General features: G+C 43.7%; 2 protein-coding genes across 2 annotated transcripts in view; both read right to left on the reverse strand.

The window, feature by feature from the left end:
• The window catches only part of LOC109461945, a 17904-nt gene extending 2087 nt beyond the window's left edge, over positions 1-15817 (reverse strand). The window contains exons 1-25 of the mRNA XM_019758425.1: positions 15716-15817; positions 15299-15377; positions 14761-14889; positions 14422-14584; positions 14043-14155; positions 13453-13563; positions 12287-12438; positions 11982-12174; positions 11459-11631; positions 11138-11257; positions 10596-10675; positions 10325-10465; positions 9980-10070; positions 9492-9545; positions 5878-6001; positions 5023-5157; positions 4359-4432; positions 3797-3885; positions 3126-3299; positions 2706-2805; positions 2224-2305; positions 1568-1696; positions 1141-1312; positions 609-724; positions 345-460 (exon numbers count right to left, since the gene is read on the reverse strand). Coding sequence (XP_019613984.1) covers positions 345-460; positions 609-724; positions 1141-1312; positions 1568-1696; positions 2224-2305; positions 2706-2805; positions 3126-3299; positions 3797-3885; positions 4359-4432; positions 5023-5157; positions 5878-6001; positions 9492-9545; positions 9980-10070; positions 10325-10465; positions 10596-10675; positions 11138-11257; positions 11459-11631; positions 11982-12168 — 2157 coding nt within the window. The 5' untranslated portion in view covers positions 12169-12174; positions 12287-12438; positions 13453-13563; ... (3 more) ...; positions 15299-15377; positions 15716-15817. The remainder of the gene's footprint in view (positions 1-344; positions 461-608; positions 725-1140; positions 1313-1567; positions 1697-2223; positions 2306-2705; positions 2806-3125; positions 3300-3796; positions 3886-4358; positions 4433-5022; positions 5158-5877; positions 6002-9491; positions 9546-9979; positions 10071-10324; positions 10466-10595; positions 10676-11137; positions 11258-11458; positions 11632-11981; positions 12175-12286; positions 12439-13452; positions 13564-14042; positions 14156-14421; positions 14585-14760; positions 14890-15298; positions 15378-15715) is intronic.
• A 33-nt stretch (positions 15818-15850) lies between these two features.
• On the reverse strand, positions 15851-20928 carry LOC109461946. Its single transcript, XM_019758426.1, has 7 exons — positions 20564-20928; positions 20002-20117; positions 19500-19623; positions 18835-18978; positions 16673-16746; positions 16300-16396; positions 15851-15882 (listed from the first exon to the last, which is right to left on the reverse strand). Exons 1-7 carry the CDS (start codon positions 20637-20639, stop codon positions 15851-15853), a joined length of 663 nt encoding a protein of 220 aa, XP_019613985.1. The 5' UTR covers positions 20640-20928.
• Positions 20929-21509: the final 581 nt, after the last annotated feature.

Here is a 21509-nt window from a genome sequence, read left to right on the forward strand (position 1 = left end):
CAGTCAGGGATATTCAGGTCTGGCAAGACATTTTGGCTATCAAATTGTTATCTCATACGTCATAGTGAGAATGACGTAATCATGACGTACCTTGAGGTCCTGTCCGAGCTGGAAGACTTCCGGATCGTCGATGTTTCCGACCCGCAGCCTGTTGTTGTGCCTGTAGAGCAGGAAGATGGCGCCGAGTAGGAGGAGAATCAGCCCGACTGCCGACAGACTAACGGCCAGGAGGACGGTCTGGGAGCCTGAGGGGTCTAAAAAAAAGAGGTAGCCATTTAGTATTGAATTTGTATTGGTTATGTTTTTATGTATTTTCATTTTCCTCCGTGAGTGGAATGAAATTACTCACCCGAACACCCGTCGCCAGAGCAGACGCAGCCCAGGGTCCGGTTGCAGGTCTCCTGGTCTGTACAGTTGCAGACCTGGCCACACAGCTCGCCCCAATAATTGTTCTGGCAACCTGAAACGGGCCAAGTAGTTTACATTTGATATCTTTCTTGGGTACCTGGTTTGATTGATAAGAATATCATCATCAATGACCAAATTAGTATCATGTAGCTCCCTTTAAAGGAAATACTAGTATACAAAGTCATTATCAGAAACAGTACCCGCTATTCGTATGACCACCTCATCTGTGTAATTGTCTCCACCTGCACTCTCTGCCACACAGGTCACGTGACCCTCGTACACAGGCAGCAGGGAGCGGATGTGAAGAACAGAAGAGCTGCAAACGGAGGAAAGATCAGAGTTATAGTCTGCTAATACTAAGGTACATATTCGGTGATGCCCTCGTTGCGAGAATCTTACCATCATTCATTTTCATTGACCTTACTGTCACGTGACTTTGGTGATGAGTCATTCTGATTGAAGAAGGCTGGAGTGACAGACAGACTTGTGCTGAGTGAAAACAAAGGTTTGGTGTATTTTTGTGTCATATGGGAACAGGGGCAACTATTCAGGTTGATGAAGGTTTTTTTATGATTACTAGTATCTTGTACAGGGATTGGAATATTGAATAAAAACCTGAGAATCAGTTATAAAATTAAAAAAAAACATGACTAAACCTCCCATGGTATTTTACTGTAATGCTGGCTGTAATCATAGCTTCAGGGTTTGCGATTCGATGAACATAAGCCTCACTTGGTATCGCTTGTTTCGGTCAACGGACTTCGGTTGACAGGCGCGCCGTTGAGGAACCAGTTGAAGTTGTTGACACGGAAATTGTAGGCCGTGCACGTGAGCTGCAGTTCCTGTCCGAACCGCAAGTCTTTCAGCTCGCTGTCTGAAGGACTGATGCGCACTTCTGGGTGAACTGTGAGAAAGAAGAGCAGATGAAGTTGAGCGGGTAAGTGCTAGAATACAGTTGTAATTGGACATGCATATGTTCGTAATCGTGCTCTATAATGCTGCTTTTGGTAATTTCCAAACACATAATGCGATGGCAAGGTAGTATGAAAAAAGGTCAAACAATGGCGAATGGGATTTGCTTGGAAAATTTGACACTGCCTTGCAATCTTAGGATCTGCTTGGAGATCTAACAGTTTCTAGTAGAACTGCTGTGACCCACCTGTGGTGCAGTTCCTTCCTGTCCAGCCAGGGGCGCACCTGCACGCTCCGTTGAAGCTGTGACACGCGGCCCCGTTATAACACTGGCAGCGCTCCGCACAGAACCGTCCGAACCGTCCGATGGGACAGGCTGGGGAAAGAGGCAATGGTTTGATTGCAAAGTAATGTGTGATGAAGTTTACAGTTCTCCCAACGCCACCACATATTTTCAACAGGAATTCGCATCGAAGATAGCAGATTTCACCCCTTGTGTTCTTGTTACGCCATTAACTGTTAAAGTACGCATCTAACAATATTGCCTGGTTACATTGGGTGTCTTTGTTTAGATTTTAAACACTGTGATTCTGTATCTGTATATCCGAGCACACGAGCTTCGAAGGCACGCGGCGCGGCGGCAGCTAGCTACATCACACCGATCGACTTGTTACACCTAACCCTTGAACTTCTAACTCTAGACATTGTTTAAAGCTATCTAGTGACAATGCCCCTACTGTACAATGAGTTCCACTCTGCGATAGTTCTAGGAAAGAATGAATTCTTGAACACCTTAATCCTCGGCCGATAACTCTGGTACTTGAAGGCCTGTATCTGTGATTGAGGGGCCAGCGGAAGCAACACCTCACTTGTATTTGCGTGAAGTAAAACAGATATTCCTACCCTTTACTATGACCTCGGTGGGGAAAATTTGCCCGTTGATCGCACAGCGAATCTCATTTTGTGCGAAATTCTCCACTCCGACCTGGAGGTGAAAAAAATGAATTTATAGGATCATCATTATCCGTTGGTTTACAGTCAACATTGAATACATTTTTTTACTTTGAAATATAATTGCGTGGCCGCATTATAATTTCCCTTCGTTGTACATCGCATCGGACAGAAGACGGTGTACTCCCAGGGTGTAGACTAAATAGTCTTTCGAGACTGGACTGCCAATAATGATATCGTAAATATAAGTAATGCTAAGTGACAGAACGTTATAGATATGCTGACCAAAGTGCCTTGAATGAGAAGTGCGAACACCAACCATCACTGGAGACGGGGGTCGGTACAAACTTCTAGGTTTCTTCGAGCAAAGGATCATAGAAACAAGAGAACTCTTGATAAATTTGCCTGAAGTTTTAACTAAAAACTGCACTCACCTTTACGTTCAGAAATGTGTACTTCATAATCGCCACGTTTTCCTCCCAAATCCCGTAATAGTAGAAGGGAATCCACGGCCAATCGTCAAGGGGGAAGTTCCTGCATGCGGAAACACATTTTGGTTTTAAATTCAAAATTTTATCGATCGCCATCAGCAGCAACTAAATTCGGTTACTTGAATTAGTCCATAGACTTGGTCTCACCTCTTTACTGTAGACGACCCAAAACAGTCAACTCTCTGTGTTTATATCTTAATTGTATTTTTTGTTGTGTGGCGTTGTTGAAATAAGTTTAAAACTTGAGTGCAGCGCCACACTGTCCTTGTTATTGTTTTGTTTTGTGTTTATAAATGATTAAAAAAACTGCTTTACTAGCGCTACTGGTCACATTTTAAACGCGAGAAAGTTCGCTGATCTAACCTGTCGTCGCTGTTTACATACGGCTCAGCAAAGGCCAATATCTCGCTGTGGGTTGGCCAACATGAGTAGTCCATATCCGGAGTCAGGTCAAAGTCTAGAACATTCTCCTGAATTGCCAGGTAGAACTCCAAAATACCTGAATAATAGCAAAGCAGAACAGCAGCAGTGTTGTAACTACATTGTCGCGAAGTTTACACATATTAATGGATTGACTAATATGTAATATAGATGACTAAATAAAACAGTGACAATTGTACTTTATATGATTGTGTACACGTACAAAGTTTATGCAAAAGACAGATTTACATGTCAACCAAATTGAACAGGTTCACAAGTGCATAGGATACAATAAAGTCACAGCTAAATACGTAAATTTAAAATGCAGCAGTGAACAATCAAGAATCAAGACTCTCAGTCCAAATATTATTGGCGACAGGACACATATTGACTTATGCCAACCCCTACATGCTACACATATGGATATATACTAAAGACTGTATGGATATTACAAACTCCTCCAACGATTGTGTTGATACCTATCTCATACTAGCCACCCACTTTTGTATTAGGTTAGCCTTATAAAAATGTAGTTGATATGTACTTACTTAAGTTAGTAGATGCCATACTTTATACCCTGTTCAACTGTTCTTATTTCTACTGTGCTGCAGTACCACTCACCGCCGTCAGTGGTGTACCCGTACGGCCACACATTGCTGTCGTCGAATGCGAAATATCCATCAATGCTGATTCGCACGAACTCCTGAATAAATAGAGCAATTGCTACGTAAGTGTCTTGAGTTTCAGAAGCTTTGGGTGTTCAATATGCTATATGAATAATAATTACAATACTTATTTCCCCTCACATGCTATTAGGAAGGGTACTTATAGTTATACCAGCTGTACGATTCAGATTCAGGAACACAAACTTTTACCAGCAGTTATAACTGGTTTGACCTCTACCGGCAAACTGTTGCATCGTTTGTATCGTCTAATAGACATGATTTCTACGAAGTAAAAGATTTTTTTTATTCCAACATGTAATCACCAGACGTGGTGACGGCACACTCAAGTTTTGTCAACTTACTTTATGCTGCCACCAACACAGGGGACAAATACATGACAGGACGATACTCATTTTCACCTGAGCGAAGTGAGAGTTTGCTCCGCAGTCATTGTCAACATTTCACAAATTCAATTTGACGAAAGTGTGCCTTAAAATGTAATATTTATTACCGCAACTGTTTCCAGGTCGAACTCTTCCTCTGTTTGTGGGACGTATGTGTTTTCGTCGAAGACTGGGTCCTCTTCTGCATATGGGAAGAAGAGCTCAGCTAAATCCTCAGAAAAATATCAAAACAAAATTCTGTACCTGCCATAAAATTACACCTTCTTAATGTTTGATATGTCTAAGACTCTGGGCTGGTGCGCCAAACGATTGCCTGCACCTTCTCGATCGCATACAAAAGAGAATTTGCGTGGCCGTAGGCTATTCTCTGGCCTCCAAGTTAGACCCCCTTTCCCATAGACGAAATGTTGCCTCTCTATCCCTCTTTTACAGATATTTTCATGGTCATTGCTCTGCAGAACCCACCCAACTAGTTCCACCACTCAGAACTTCTAAGCGTCCCACTAGGTTCTCTACTAGCTCACACAACTTCACCGTCCAAATTCCTTGTTCGACATATTTTTACAGTGACAGTTTCTTTCCCCGTACAGCCAAGCTTTGGAATTCCCTCTCTGACAAGTGTTTCCCACCAACGTACAATCTACAGGCTTTCAAATCAAACGTTCACCGACATCTCTTGACATAGCCATGTTTCTCTCATCTTTCTAGTTCAATGCCGAGAAGTGGTCGTAAGGCCTTGAATTGAACCAGTCCGTTAAAAAAAAGACTCACCATTTTCTCTGGTAGTGTAAGTCAGGTAGAATTCGTACCACTCCACCCACTCAGGCGCGCTCGGGCTGCGTGTGAAGACCACGTGCAGCTGGTGTCCCGTACTGGCCGCAGACAGGTGGTACCGGGCTACACGGCCTGGAGCGCAGAGTTAAAAGGAAAAAAAACTACGGCTCTCAGTGGCCAATATGAGATGTTGTCACATCGGCGCACCAAATCCGAAAGGTGTTTTTGGCACCCTGGCAGACAGATTAGCCTAAGAGGCTCGGTGGGCGTCACTCCACCGTATTGGTTGGGAAGTCGTGTAAAGTGCCTTTCCCAAGGGCAAAACGTCGAGCCACGGTGAGTATCGAACCCGGGACCTCTCGGTTCCGAGTCCAACGCTCTAACCGTTGCGCCACCGACGCCACGATAAAAGGAAAACTAGAGAAGTAACATTTGCATACCAAATGCATAATGTTTACCTTCGGACATGGTCTGCTCTGTTAATTCTTACTCAAACACATTCACATACATGTACTACTATTATATGGTGACAGGAGCAGAGCAGACTATGAAATTGCAACATTATGTAACCCAACACCAGTCACCATGGTGACAGACGTCAACAAATCATGTCATTGGTCAGGTCAGAGGTAACTGGAGAAGAAGAAGAGAAAGAAACGTAACAAAAACAATATGTTTCCTTCGGTAACCTTAACAAGAACTTTAGCAAGCGCTCTCTCTACATTTTCTGTTTAAGAAATGGTTCTATTCGTCGTTAAAACAGCTACGGAACAGAAGCAAACACAGAAACAGAAACATCTAAAACAAAAATACTAAGCTGTAAAACTGTACAAAGATTATTATTATTTGTACCTCTAGAAACACGACAGAACGTATCGATGACCCTGCTGTTGGCTGATCCTCCGTCGTAAAAAGTCAGAACCTCCGTGGTGCAGCCGTCAGAACCGCGCTCGAAATATCCGCGGTCAAAATTGATCTGGAAGGGAGAAGAGACAATGTTAAGGTTAGGTCTAAGCGTTGGTCGTGGTTCCTTTTTTTACCACATGATTTGTGGATGGACTGAATCAAACATAACACATGACTGTCACCTTTCACTACGTCAACCTGGAGACAGGACTCATGCCCGTAGCCGGGAGGGGGGGGGTCTACAAGCTCAAAGGTCCACTTTTTGGTCCACTTTCTATCTAAAGGTCTCTTTAAATGGACTGATTCGTATCATCAGCGGACCTGGAATCGTATAAAAACTGCCTACTTTGTCATTGAATAAACAAGTTATCTCTGTTTTTTTTCCCTCTGAAAACCTCTCAAAACGCAGGAAATGCCATTTCAGAAGGTTCCTTTTTTTTTCAAAATTTCCAGGGGGGCATGCCCCCGGACCCCCCCTAGGAACCTCGCGCCTTCGACGCTCGAGGTCCCCTCAAGCAGTGGGAACGAACCCCCCCCCCCCATTCAAAATCCTGGCTACGGGCATGGGACTGTAAGGTTTGAACCACTTACACCGGGCAGGACCCATGCTCTTTTCTACAAGCCACGGTGGTGCTTGAAATCTCAAACATTTACGTTATAAATATTATAAGCTTAGGACATAAAAGACCAATTTACCAAGATGATCCTGTTACGAGCAGTAGTGATGTCCCACTCGCAGTTGTTTGACGTCACATCCGTTTCACTCCTTATATGGCCTCGCTTTCCGGTTAGCTGATGAGTACATCCTAATGAGGCAAATGAACGTGCACTTACATACGTACATACATATATACATATACACACGTACATACATACATACATACATACATACATACATACATACATACTGTACATACATACATACTCATAAAGCCCTTAGTAATAGATTTAAGTATAGTTGGACTGCTTTGGTAATCCTGCAACATTTTCAAGGCCATAGAGGCAGTGAGTTGTTTTAATTCACTGTGGTTAGGGCATGGTATTGTAAGGTGGAGCCCATCCTCTCCTTCCAGTGCCTATTTACCTTTTACCCAACTGAAGTACTTGACAAAGAACATGTACGTTCGTAATGCCCACTCACCTCCAAGTGTAGCACCGCAGTTCTGGAGGCAGAAGAGGAGAAATACTCCAACATAAACACCCAAGGTCACGGTCATCTTATAAGAACACGTCTTCCAGACTTTTCCTAAAATGTGAAATGAGTTAAAGAAAGAAAATTTACGTCCCAAACAGACCGTGCAAACAGCACAAATACAGTCTGCCCACCCGAGAATGAGCTCAGTAACAGTTAGTAGTAGCGGGGAACCCCCGGCCAAACACCGCAGCCAGTGTAAATAAACACTCATTGTTCTACATACACGTCATAGCCTGGTTACCTACCACCAGGCACAGGTAACCTGAGATCGGACCAGGTGAGTTACAGGTAATGAACAGGTGTGAAGGTGGCCAGAAAAAACAATAGTAACAGAAAAACATCAATAGAACACAAGAATATGACACTAACAGCGTGCCATCAAAACCATAGGCAGCAAAAGAGAGAGAAAGAAAGGGAACAAGAGAGAGTTGCTGCAGCTTAGATTATGTTCTACGTGCCATTGTTAAGCTTAATAATACAGTTTAACAGTATTAAAAGAACGGCTTTCTACCCTAAACCAAGTATAACACATACGCACGTTTGAAAATGTACACTCCACAAGACTTACCTTACGTACAGGCGTGCTAAAGTAACAGGTGTGTTGAAGATCCTAGTCTACCACTGAAGACACTCAATCTACTTTGAAATAAAATATAAAAAGCGCACAATTAACGGTTATGGACAAACAGGTGGAGTACTGTTATAGTCTGTGGCAGGAGAAAAGGACTCACATAAGAACGCACCAGATGTGACCAGCTTAAGTCTGTTGTGAACGGCAGGTGACGCTATATATATATAGCTATTAAATAGTTACACATTCGGACAAGGTCCAGCCGACGTACATATAGCCTCCACTGCAGACTCCATTGGTCGTGTATTTTTTTTGTTTGTTTACGTACTATTTTGAATATTCTCTTTCAAGTAAGTACGATTTTTTGGTATAAAGAACTACCCAGTTCCTGTTAGCATCCAGAACCTGAGGAGCTAGCAATCATTATATGATATCCCAAACCAGTATCTATCCGTCAGAAAAGATGAGAACAAAGCCCTCCGTGGTGTCTGGAGCCGAGGCTAGATCGATAAGACCGGGGTTCAGTGTTGCTGTTGACTCGACAGACAGCGTCAAACAGCGCCGGTTCATATTTCCTCCCCACAAGACTTCAGTCAACATTCATTTCATAAACTCCCCCCTTATCAATCATCAAGTACTGTAACATGAGTGGAGTGCAGACACTTTTAAATACTTCTTTGCAAATATTTTTCATTTCGTGGCCAATATTTGCCTCCCCCACAAGACTTCAGTCAATATTCATTTTATCAACTATCGCTTGATCAGCCATCAAGTACTTGGACATTCTTTTGTGGGTTACGGGCACGCCGAAGTACCACCGGTACATTTTAAAGATGTTCACAATTTCCAATAGCAATCACAGAGACATTGTTGTAGTCCCCATGCAGACCCTCATGCACACTCTGCCGGTGACGTCATGAAAGTACTTGTTGGGAATCCCCCATTGTTCACCGCCCCACTTCCTGGTGCTATTTGTTATATTGTTGAGGTCCCGGGTTCAAATCCTCCCCGGTGTCACTGATCTTGTGCCCTTTGGAAAGGCTCTTTACACGAATTTCCTCACTTCGCTCAGGTGTAAATGAGTACTTAGCGTCGGCTAGGGACGTCCCTCGGATAGGACGTTAAATGGAGGTCCCGTGTTTGGGAAGAGGGGAAGAGCCACACCCCATTTTATCTTCATAAAGCAAAATAAAGATTAAGGGGGAAATAATGAATCGAACCTGACTTCTATAGACCGCAGAACGGTATTTCTCTTTTGTGTTGGTGATACATGTACTGTATATCTATCTCTGTACACATGAACACCCTGCTGCACACGTGTTCAGTTGGGTTGAGTTTTATTCAGATACAAAATCAACTACATGACTTGACTTTATTGGGATCCACATTTAGCTTACAACAAGGAGTCCATTGTTCCTCTATACATAAAAATAAGTTAAATCAAATTGAAAGACATACAGTTATATACAAAAGGTACTGGAAAAAATTCAGTAACTGTAGTTGAATACATTTGGCAAATACTGAAATAGTAGGCAAGCTTGGCAAAATTGTAGTCTGTTTACTGAACATACTTACTCACTTTACTCACTTTTAGGAACCTTTGAAAATCGCCATCAGGCGACATGTGTTTTCCTGGATAAATAAATAACCACACTTTACGTAAAAAAATGACCGTGAAATCTTGTAGTAGGCAATACCCCCCCCCCCGGATATTGCACAGTCCTGTGCAGCCATCAGCTATATCCAGGATGACGTCACTTTAGCCTTGTCTTTGCGTCCGATTTGGTCTCATACCGGAGTTTCTCGTGTCCCTATCGCTGCCACAGGTGTGCTGAAGTAGAAAAAGCCCTGACGATGACGAAGAAAATTACAGTAAATATGACATTCAACTCATAAAAGTTTATCACAGGGGTCGACAGATTTTAACACCTCAAATCTTTCATTCTGTCGTCCTCTAACTTAGTTCAGTGCACACTGCCTAGTGTTTGTTTGTTTGTTTGTTTTTATTGGGATCTCTATTATTATTATCTTACATTGTCTTGTATCTTGAGCCATTGAGTCTTGAGTCGTTGACATTATACTTCCTGGAGTTCAGACAACACAACATAATCATAGTGGTGTCTTGGCCTTGCACTGAGCAAGACTTCGCTAGAAATTAAACTAGTCTAAGACTCAACTTTGTGTAAATTCATAACAAAACCCAATACAAGCTCAGGATCTCACCCTGAGCATAGGGACGTAATGCATTAGCTTAAACACGTTAAGAAACAGAAATATCTCACGTTGGGATCCGCCACCAGAAGTTTCCTGACAGTTGTGGCGTCCGGCCTGGTCTTCTCGTTAAACTTCCAGCACTTCAGCATCAGCTGGTATCTGGACGGGAACAGCGAACAGGAGGAAAATTATTAGTTATCCAGACTCGCGGCCTCGACGGGCTTTCCCGAGTAGGACTTTACAGAACCATTGGCCTTTCTCTGGTATTCCTTTCGTCCTCACTTCAGAGGTCAAAACCGTCTGCCGACGTGTGTTTGACTTACGTTTACAAAATTTCTCCTGTCTCGTTCAACCAACTCAGATGAGCTTTGAAGAAATTTTTACTCTTGTATTGAATGAGTAGTTTCTCTCACCTCTCTTCTGTACACAGCTGAGGCCTGGGGAGTCTGAAGTGGTTTTGCAGAGCATCATATATTCTGTCTGCCCCCTCCATCCCAGGGTACGGCGTGCGGCCCAGCTGCGCCACTTCCCACAACAGAACCCCGAAGGACCAGCTAGAAATGCATATTTCATAGTGCTTCAGATGGGAAAGAGTTGACAGTTCCAGTAAGACAATGAAATTTATTTACAATGACAATGAACTGTAAGACGTTAGTGTCTAACGGCAATGTTGAAAATACTCACACGTCGCTCTTGTGAGTGAACCTAGCCTCGTTCTTCAGGCCCTCCGGCGCCATCCATTTCAGCGGCAGCAGGTCGCGGCCCTGGAGAGACATGGAAGGACAGTTTTATAAAAAGCCGGCTGTTACAAGACTACAGGATCTGCAGTTGAGTGGAATCTGTCTCACCTATTTTCTCCTACGTCCCTATACCGTGTCCTGCCGATGGTACCCCACAGCGTACATGCCGATGGTACCCCACAGCGTACATCTCCCGGGACCAACCCTGTCCTGTCGATGGTACCCCACAGCGTACATGTCCCGGGACCTACCCTGTCCTGCTGACAGTACCCCACAGCGTACATGTCCCGGGACCTACCCTGTCCTGCCGACGGTACCCCACAGCGTACATGTCCCGGGACCTACCCTGTCCTGCCGATGGTACCCCACAGCGTACATGTCCCGGGACCTACCCTGTCCTGCCGATGGTACCCCACAGCGTACATGTCCCGGGACCTACCCTGTCCTGCCGATGGTACCCCACAGCGTACATGTCCCGGGACCTACCCTGTCCTGCCGATGGTACCCCACAGCGTACATGTCCCGTGCCAGCCCGAAGTCCGCGATCTTGGCGGTTCCCTTCCCACAGATCAGGATGTTCCGGGCCGCGATGTCTCGGTGAACCAGCTGGACACAGGCAAAGATAAGCAGTTCAGTTACCAAATATGTTTATCTTATCAGCTTTTGACTTTGATTACCTAAAAGACAATCTTAAACTCAGAAAGTAAACCCCTTGATTTCCGTGGTGGTAAAAATCACAAAGTATTACGTCTTGGGCAGGGAATCGGAAGGGAAAGATTGAGGAACAGTTTTTAAAGATTTCCTCACCCTCCTGGTCGCCAGGTGCTCCAGTCCGGAGCAGACCTCCACCATCATGTTCTCGAAGATGTGCCGTTTGTTGACCAGAACGGTCCTGTTGAGTTTGGACTCCGCACGTAACGTCCACAGCAGGTGAAGGAGACTCCCGTGTTCGGCATATTCCAGAACCAGCTGGAGCGGGCCTGGAATGAAATATCTTAGTATGGCTGCACAATTCAAGTACATGTCTTCATATTACGTAAACGTGAGTGCTGTGATTGCACGCAAACAAAAACATTCATGAGCCACAATGATTTTGAACTGACCGTCTCTAAAACAGATGCCTTTCAGCCCGATGACGTTGTCATGGTTACCGCACAACAACATGATGCAGGTTTCCCGCAGAAGGGCCTGTCTAGCTTGGGGGTCATCATCGTCTGGAGAAACATAAACATGATTAGGTAAACATCATATACTAGTATCCATGTACATTTATGTAGGAAAGTATGATCATAGCAATGCACTAGTTTGGGTGGAACAATGATAAATTTACCTTTGAGTTTTTTTACAGCAACCACCACATCGTCTTTATCAGGATGTATCATCGTTGCCTTGACGACATGTCCAAAAGCGCCCTCTCCCAGGAGTTGTTTGAGCTGCAGCCTGCTCCTGTCGATCTCCCTTTCATTCAGCAGCTCCATGTCGATACTGCCTGACGAGGAGCCTGCTGCAGGCGGCATCAGGGCCTGGGGAGAAGGGGGGGGGGTGTCAGGGATATTCAGGTCTAGCAAGACATATTTGGGCTTTCAAATTGTGTTACCTCATACGTCGTTGTGAGACTGACGTATCATGACGTACCTTGAGGTCCTGTCCGAGCTGGAAGACTTCCGGATCGTCGATGTTTCCGACCCGCAGCCTGTTGTTGTGCCTGTAGAGCAGGAAGATGGCGCCGAGTAGGAGGAGAATCAGCGCGCCTGCCGACAGACTGATGATGATCAGGAGCAGGGAGTCTGGTGGTTTTACACAAAGAAGTTATTTAAGTTTAAGCATGATACTTGACTTGCTTGACTTATGACGAGTCCTGGTGTCCCTGGAGTCGAGACAAAACGGCTGACCAACACTCCCTGTCTTCCATCACTTGGCCCAAAAAGTCCACCTCCAGGCCAGTGTCTCTCCTGAGGCAGTCTATGTAGGTTGCAGCCGGTCTGCCGGCCTTCCTCCTCCCATACTTGGGAGTCCACAGTACCAGCTCGGCCACAATCTCCTCTCTGCTCCTGTGACAGTGTCCTGCAAACCTAGGCCTCCTTGATCTGATTTTATCAGAGAGTCTCGGTAGGTCGGTGTGAAGATAAGCATGCTAAGGCAAAGTAAAGGCACCAGGAGGCGGTTTGAGAGTCTAAACAAGAGGGGCTGCTTAACCTTCAGTATGGTACAGTAAGGTAGTCATTTCACATCAAACGTCTTTTGGGTACGGGATTAGGCAGCATCGAGAACGTTAGAAATATGGTCTGAGCGTCTAGTTATTGTTTGTGCTATTCCTAGCGCTGTCGATTTTGGCTTTGTTCAGTATTACAGGGAACAGAAATGCTTAGAAATAGTATCTAAGCGTCCAGTTATTTGTGCGTCGTAACGATGGCGATTGTGGCTTCGTTCAATATTACAGAGGACGGAAATGTTTTCAGAGAAAGTCAGTAAAAGTAGCTTACCCGAGCACCCCTCGTACGGGATTAGATAGCATCGAGAACGTTAGAAATATGATCTAAGCGTCTAGGTATTGTGTGTGCTTTTCCTAGCGCTGTCGATTGTGGCTTTGTTCTAGAGTGTAAACGTCTAGTTATTGTGTGTGCTTTTCCTAACGCTGTCCATCGTGGCTTTGTTCTACAATGGTTCTACAAAGGCAGAAATATTTAGCCTGGTTATCAAACCTATTATAGCTCCCGAGTCCTACATCCTATTTGCGGAGAGGATGTAGGACTTGGGAGCTATAATAGGTTTGGTAACCAGGCTAAGAAATAGTAGCTTACCCGGACAGCCCTCCCCCTGACAGACGCAGCCCTGGAACCGATCGCAGGTCTCCTGGTCTGTACAGTTGCAGACTCGATCACACAGCGGACCCCAGTAATTCTCCTCACACACTGGAATGTGTCAACACAATATCCCGTTATAGCCATGTGTATACATGTAACGTTATACATATATATAGCATAACATATACATCAGGGCCCATCAACCTTCATTGAACCGCGACGGGGGCCGACATCGTCTATCAGATACCTTTGACCGAGTATTGACGTCACACTTCAAAGAAGCCACGTGACAAGCTTCACTGGGTCAGTCTACTGAGGAAGACCAGAGTGACTGGTCGAAAGCTCTAGGGGAGAGAACTTCTTTGTGTTGGATCTAACGTTTTAACTTTAAACATGTCACTACCAACACAGAACTTTCATGATAGTATAACGTTATGTATATAGTTAGTGTGTAAGCGTGTGTGTGTGCCCAACAAAGTGCTCAGGCCACGTATTGGACTCTTGCTTCTCACTGTCATTGTACAGAATTAGCAATACGTAAAAGCTGTAGCGTAAAGCATAAAGCCAGTATCCATACAAGTCCATACCTATCCGTATGTCCACCACGTCAGTGTATGTGTCTCCGCTGGGGGTAACACCCTCACAGGTCACGTGACCCTCGTGCTCAGGCGCCAGGGAGTTGATGTACAGAACAGAAGAGCTGTGAAGGGAGGAAATATTTTATCGTGTGAAATTCATAATTATTTCTTTGTTTTTGTGTGCTGCACTTTGTTTCAAAATTAGAAGCCACAAATCCGACATATTTTACCCATTCCTTCTGTCAGGTGATACTTAAGTCATTAATCAATGGTGTCATTCTATTTGACGAAGGCTGGAGTGACATGTACTAGCCATTAGTACAGTTTTGTATCACATCGTCACGTCGGCAACACTTTGATAAGAACAATTTCACGAAAGAAATCTCACGTCTTGCTTTTAGGCTGTAGGACTACAGAAGTACCACTCGGGAAGGACCACGTGATGTCGGTGACGTCAAGTTTGTAAGCCGTGCACGTGAGCTGCAGTTCCTGTCCGAACCGCAAGTCTGTCAATTCTCTTTCCGGAGGACTGATGTGCACTTCCGGGTTGTCTGGGGGTGACAAAAAATGGTTAAATGAAGGTAAGATTTATGGTTTGACAGTTTGACTGTTACAAAACTCAGGGAAACAAACGCGACATTAAAAAATGCAGTTTATTGGGCGACGTGTTTGCAACCTTGGAGTAGGCGTGCGTTTTTTTTTACCAAACTGTCCAGGCAGTACCCACCTGTGGTGCAGTTCCTTCCTGTCCAGCCAGGGGCGCACCTGCACGCTCCGTTGAAGCTGTGACATGCGGCCCCGTTATAACACTGGCAGCGCTCCGCACAGAACCGCCCGAACCGCCCGATGGGACACGCTGGAAAAACAACAGAAATAGGTCCATTCATTCTGAATATGTAAATATCAAGTTTTCAGTATCTCAAACACTACTTCGAGTCCAAATGGATTCCTTTTGACCTGCTCCCCTGGCGAATTTTTTCCCACCCTTTTCGACTTCCAAAAAACTGTCTTCACTTTATTTGCATATCAATCAATAGTTTGTGCTTATAAACCTGCTATTCTCATCTGGTCTCTCAGTCACTGACGAAAGCTAGTGGATAGTAGCTGAAACGTCTGACGTTTTCAAAATTATATCGAGTGCTTGAGTAACTGCTTTTTGGCGATTTTTCCACCCTATTTGACTAAATTATATTTTTATCCCATAAAGTCTGATGGAGAATAGCTATTTATGCAGTTCATTGGTCTGTCGCCAGGAACACTCTTACCTGTAACAAGGACTTTTGTCGTGAACGCCACAAGGCCGGTTATTTGGCATTCAACGGTGATCTCCTCTCCAACCTGCAACTATTGAAAACAGTTTTAACCGTAAGGATTGGGGTTGACTGTCTTCCTTTAATACATATATATATATATATATATATATATATATATATATATATATATATATATGTGTGTGTGTGTGTGTGTGTGTGTGTATGTGTATCTATATATATATATAGATAGATAGATATATAGATAGATAGATAGATAAATATAGATAGATAGATAGATAGATAGATAGATAGATAGATAGATAGATAGATAGATAGATAGATAGATAGATTGAAAATGTATGTAGCCCAAAAGATGCTGCAAGTGCTTCTGATATGTAAAAGAAAATAGGGTATCTCCAGTTTGCTTACCTTATCACCAGAAATGTCGTATATCAGGACTCCGTCAGTACTGTCGACACTCGGCCCGTCAAAATCTCTAGCCGCGACCCATGGCCAGTCATCAGGGGACCAATTTCTACACGGGTATACACAGAAGGTTATATGTTATATATGTGGATAGCATTTCGCGTTCATTACTTTCTCAACAAGATATGTTTGCCATGAAAGACGCAGATAAGCACACACAAACACGCACACACAGAGACATAAACACACATACATACATACACACACACACACACACAAACTCACAGACACACACAGACACACACACGCAAATACAGACACACAGACACACAGACACATACACACACACAGACACACACAGACACACACACACATACACACACACACAGAGACAAACACACACACAGACACACAGACACACACACAGACACACACAGACACACACACACAGACACACAAACACACATAGACACACAGACACACACACACACACACACACACACACACAAACACACACACACACACACACACACACACACACATACACACATAATCACACACACACAGATACACACACACATACTTACCACCGTTCCTGTTGCCGAAGTTGGTTTTGTAGCCGTATGGGAAGTAAAACGGATCATTTGGTGTTAGATCGAGTTCAAACTCAACTTGCACAAAATCCTGAAAAGCGAAGTAAAAAATACGCCATATGAGCATAGGTAATCAAATAGTGGAATCGTTAACTAACACAAGAAGATTGCAAAAGAATTTTCGACCAACCCGAATAATCTTCAACAACGCTTCCCAGCAGAAAGTCTTCATCGATATGAGTGTACTTATCTAATGATTACAAAATAAGAAAACAGTTGACAAGTGGAAAATAAACTCAAAATAAACATGTCCTTGCTGTAGTGTTATAACCAGTCAATTTCCCTGTTATCATGAATGTTCCGTTACCTCAGCTGTGGTGTGGTTGAAAACTGGTGTTGTTTGTGGGAGGAAAGTTTCCTCATTGAACTCTGGGACGTCGTCTGTAGAGGAAGTACAGAGACTGGTATTAGTGAAGATTCAACATTTGCTGGCATTCGCAGACTACAGATATTTCCTTCTTTTCTTTTCTAGCAAAGAAATACGGCGTGAATATTTAAGCAGACCCTTTATTCCTTTATATTCCAACATGTAATCACAAGACGTGGTGACGGCACACTCAAGTCTTTTAAACTTATATTGATGCCGCCAACAACACTCATTTTCACCGGTAGAGCGAAGTGAGGGAAGTCGTATAAAGTGCCTTTCTTAGGGCACAAGATCGGTTGCATGTCAGGACTCGAACCCGGGACCTCTTGGTTTCGAGTCGAGCACTCTACCGCTGCGTCACAGGGCCCCACCAATTAAGACCAATTAAGCAGGCCCTTAATTGGTGGCAGTGTAGGCCGAGTCATCACCTCTTACGTCGGTACTTTTACTTCAATCAACCACCAGTCAATTCAGTCAGTCAATTTTTCACTTGGAGAATTGTTCCATAATAATGATGATGAGTTGTACTCACTATTGTCTCTTGTGGTGAATGTTGTTGCATTCCAAAACGTGTTATTCCAAATCATGATTTGGAATGGACCACGTTTTGGAATGCAGCAGGCATTCCACATGTTGTATTCAAAATCATATGGCGCAGCTGGATCACGATTTGGAATGTTCTAAAACGTGACCGGCCATGCTGTCAATCACAAATGATTGACAGGAGTGGTGATTAATTATTCATTCCGAAGTTTCCATATTTGGTCCGTTGGCTGCCTGTATACAGATACTGTGTTAAATCACGTCGTGTTTACTTGTCTGAACATGTCGTCGAACTTAGCGTGCCAAAGGTATTAGTACGTTCGAGCTGTATGGGGAAAATGACGTCAATGAACAGTACGATAATGTTCTTGGTATGATGTTCCATAGTCTGGTTCTGGTCTGAGTTTATCTTCATCAGTGTGCGGTCCTAAATGGTCGGACGCTCGCGCATCCGTTTCTCATTATTTTCCCGCTAATAGAATCACGTGATAGTTGTTTATACATAGAAGAGAGAACGTAATTTATAGCAAGGAGCTTTCATTTATAGTTAAAACTTTTGATATTTAAGTGAAGTTTGTAAATATTTAGCATTACTTTGTGTCATTAAATTACGCAAATAAGCCTAATTTTGTAAGAATATGGTCTCCACGGCCCATATGGGATATCTAGCCACGATATGGAATATTCCGAAACGTGCTCCAGACATGTTTTGGAATATTCCATTTCATGTCCTTTCTCTAGGCACGTTATGGAATATTCCGAAACATGTTTCAGACACGAAATGGAATATTCCAAAACGTGCTTCAGACATGTGGGCTTGGGAAAGGGCTTCGACAACAACAGTTTGTGTGGAGTTGTTGAGTTTGAACATTTGTTGATGAATTTTTAGATTGTGAAAGGGATGGCCGCCACAGTTGCGTGTGAGCCATGCTTCGGTTACCGCCAGTACACGGCCGAAGCATAGTTGTGTGCGGTGTCCGACGGGCATGCCGTGACCAACCCCGAGGAGGTTTAGAAGGTCAAAATATAGAGGCCGACAGCATGGGCAAAAGCTACCAATTTGAAACTTTTGGGAAATATTTGACGTTAATCATGATTTAGATAGTTGACACAGGTATTCTAAAACGCGCGTGTGACATTTTGAGACTCCCATTTCATCATTAAAGTTTACACGTCTGACAGCCTGTAGCTATAATGGAACGCTAAGCGTTACAAAACATGCCCAGACACGTATCATTTAGCCACGCCCTCAGAAGTTCGAAGCTCCGCCCCCTAAGTACGAGGCTCCGCCCCCAGACACGTGATTACGAAAAGTCATGCTTTGGAATGCATCACGTTTTGGAATGCAACAGGCATTCCACTTCGTGTTATTCCAAATCATGTTTTGGAATGGACCACGTTTTGGAATGCAGGTGCATTCTATTCCAAATCATGATTTGGAATGGACCACGTTTTGGAATGCAACAAATGTCATGTTGAAGGACAGATAGGCTCGTCCACATTCAGTCAGTCAATTTTTCACTTAATTTTTCATAATAATAATAATAAGTTGCACTCACTATTGTCTCTTGTGGTGAATGTAATGTTGAACTCAGGTCTGTGTTGAGCCAGAGGATTACGGTTGTAGACGACATACATCTGATGGCCGGTACTGGCCGTGGACAGGTCTAACAAACGCCAGACGTCGTCGGAGTTAGTCGATGCTGCAATGTTAGAATCAGATGTGTCAAATTTGTGTATTTAAATGTTAATTTTACTTTTTTGTTGTGTGGCGCTGTTAATATAAGTTGTAAACTTGAGTGCTGCGTCACACTGTCCTTGTTATGTTTTCCATGTTTTGATGAATAAAAAAATGTTAGAATCGGCATTTAAAATGTGTGTGCGTACCTCCAACCATGAAGTACCTTGTTGTACATAGATGGATTCGGCACAAATCGTAGGATTTGTGTGAGGTCAACATGTATTATATGCAAAGCTGGATATGGGGGCGTTTCAATTCTGCCCCGGGAAAATTTTCTGGCGTATTTTGTACTAAAATGTATATTTTGGCATTACAGTTATTACTGCTATTACAGTTGAAGCAATGATGATGAAATTTCGCCCAAACATGCAACTTAGCGATTGCAACAATGCATACTCAGAGTTGACTACTCTATTCACTATTGTTCTTTCTTGAAAACATCATTTTAGGGGGTTATTTTTACCAAATCAATATGAAACTCACGTGTCTGGTCTCCACAGAACGAGTCGATAGTCCTGCTAGTTGCAGAGTTTCCGTCGTGAAACGTCAGAACGTCGGCGGTGCAGTTTTCCGAACCGCGCCGGTAACCTAAAGTGTCGAAATTGATCTGGAATAGACAATGGTATTTTGACTAAGGTTCGATACCATAACATGGTAATGTTAACATAAAATGGTGATGGTAGCATAAAATGACGTCATGCATATGTAAGAAATCCGTTGTCATGGCAACACAAAAAATGATATTGTCGCCAACAATATTTTAGGAAAAGTCACCAAGTTTGGTTGTCCTAGCGCAAGCCGTTTATCCGACATCAAAGTTAGCACGGCCCCCCCCCCTCCTCCAGATAGGGTAAAGTAACGGAGAAGAAAGCTGCAAATATACAAAAGTAACTCCCTCCTCTCTCAGGACTGGAACACCAGAGCTGAGACTTTCTCAGCACCGGAATTCTGAATGGACACTGGGCTGAATCATTGAAACGCTCACCAAAATGATCCTGTGTAGAAGAGTCGTGATGTCCCACTCGCAGTGGTCTGACGTCACATCCGTCTGGCTCATAATTTGGCCGCGCAGGTACAGGCGACCGAGCTGATATGTACATGCTAAGGACAATCACAAAATACAATTATGTTTTGCATAACGTGGGCTGAAATTGGATCATTACAGCACTAATTATATATGTATGTATAACATTATATGGGTTGCACATACAGTGTCATCTATGTGTATAGCACCCTGTATATGTACGATTTGGGGTATTTCTCGAAAAGCAACGAATGCTGAAGTAACTATGCCACCGCAGGGTCTATGACCCGATTAAGGCATCAAATTATTTCAACATGTGTAAGAAAAATGTCAGCAGGACAAAGGTCAGGCAAATTTGCATCACACAGTATCACTACCTGTGTAAAGTTAAAACTTTGGGTCCAACACAAAAACTTCTCTCACCTTGAGCTTTCGACCAGTCACTCTGGTCTTCTTTTAACATGTCACTACCAACACAGATGGACAGTCATGATAGTATCACTACATGTTCACGTGTACTCACCGCTCCTTGCCGGACGAAAGGTGTTCAGGCACAGCAGGAGGAACAGAACCACAGGGACGGTCACGTTCACGTTCATCTTGGGAACACGTGCCAAGTACAGGAGGGGCGTTCTCACGAGATAGGTACATCTGGGGTCGGACGGGCAAATGTTAGGTGGGACAGATACTTCCTTGTCATGCTAGAGACTGCTGTGGTGCTGCGTACCTGCGAAGCCGGTGTGTTACACCGATGGGTGATTACAACAGTTACTAATTAACAGATACAGATACAGAAGCCTGTACGTTACACTGAAGGGGAGTTATTCCGGCTGTACTTTGTACTAGGTACAGAATCTTCTCAGCATGGCGCCTAAAACTTCCCGGTCTGTTTTTAGCCCACTGAGTCCCAGGTACCCGCCTGGGGAACCCCCACACCTACACCTCCGGACCGTGTGTCAATAGCGCGGTGTTTATTTAAAGCCGGGCAAACAAAAGCCAGTCTCCAGCTCTGTTTGTGTGTATACCTGGTGTTGGGTTACCTTACCTGGCCGGCTGGGTTAATGCTGTTTTGTTATGCAAATTCCTTCTGTGTAGAGGAGTATATCGTAAAGCGTTTGGTTCTTCTGTACTCAAAGATATAAAATACTGACTGATTTAGTGAGAGTAGGAACTTCTTCATGCTTCTAAAGCCTTATTTGTCTTTGTATTCAAGAAGAAGCACATAAGAATACGGTCAAACTTAAACAATAACACGGAAAGGTACACATAGTTTCTGCGCTACAACAAGACTCGCATACCTCACACCTTAAACACCGTGGGGAGAAAACAGTTACTTAAGAAACCGGATAGGTTTTTTAAAAGTGTCAGACGTATCAGGTATACATATAGGATCCACTGATTTTAATCAGTGAATACCTGTTTATCCAGATACTATTGGTGTACAACTCCCCCCTCCCTCTCTCTCTCTC

Source organism: Branchiostoma belcheri, unplaced genomic scaffold, assembly GCF_001625305.1.
Source record: "Branchiostoma belcheri isolate BF01 breed outbred unplaced genomic scaffold, Haploidv18h27 scaffold98, whole genome shotgun sequence".
NCBI lineage: Eukaryota > Metazoa > Chordata > Leptocardii > Amphioxiformes > Branchiostomatidae > Branchiostoma > Branchiostoma belcheri.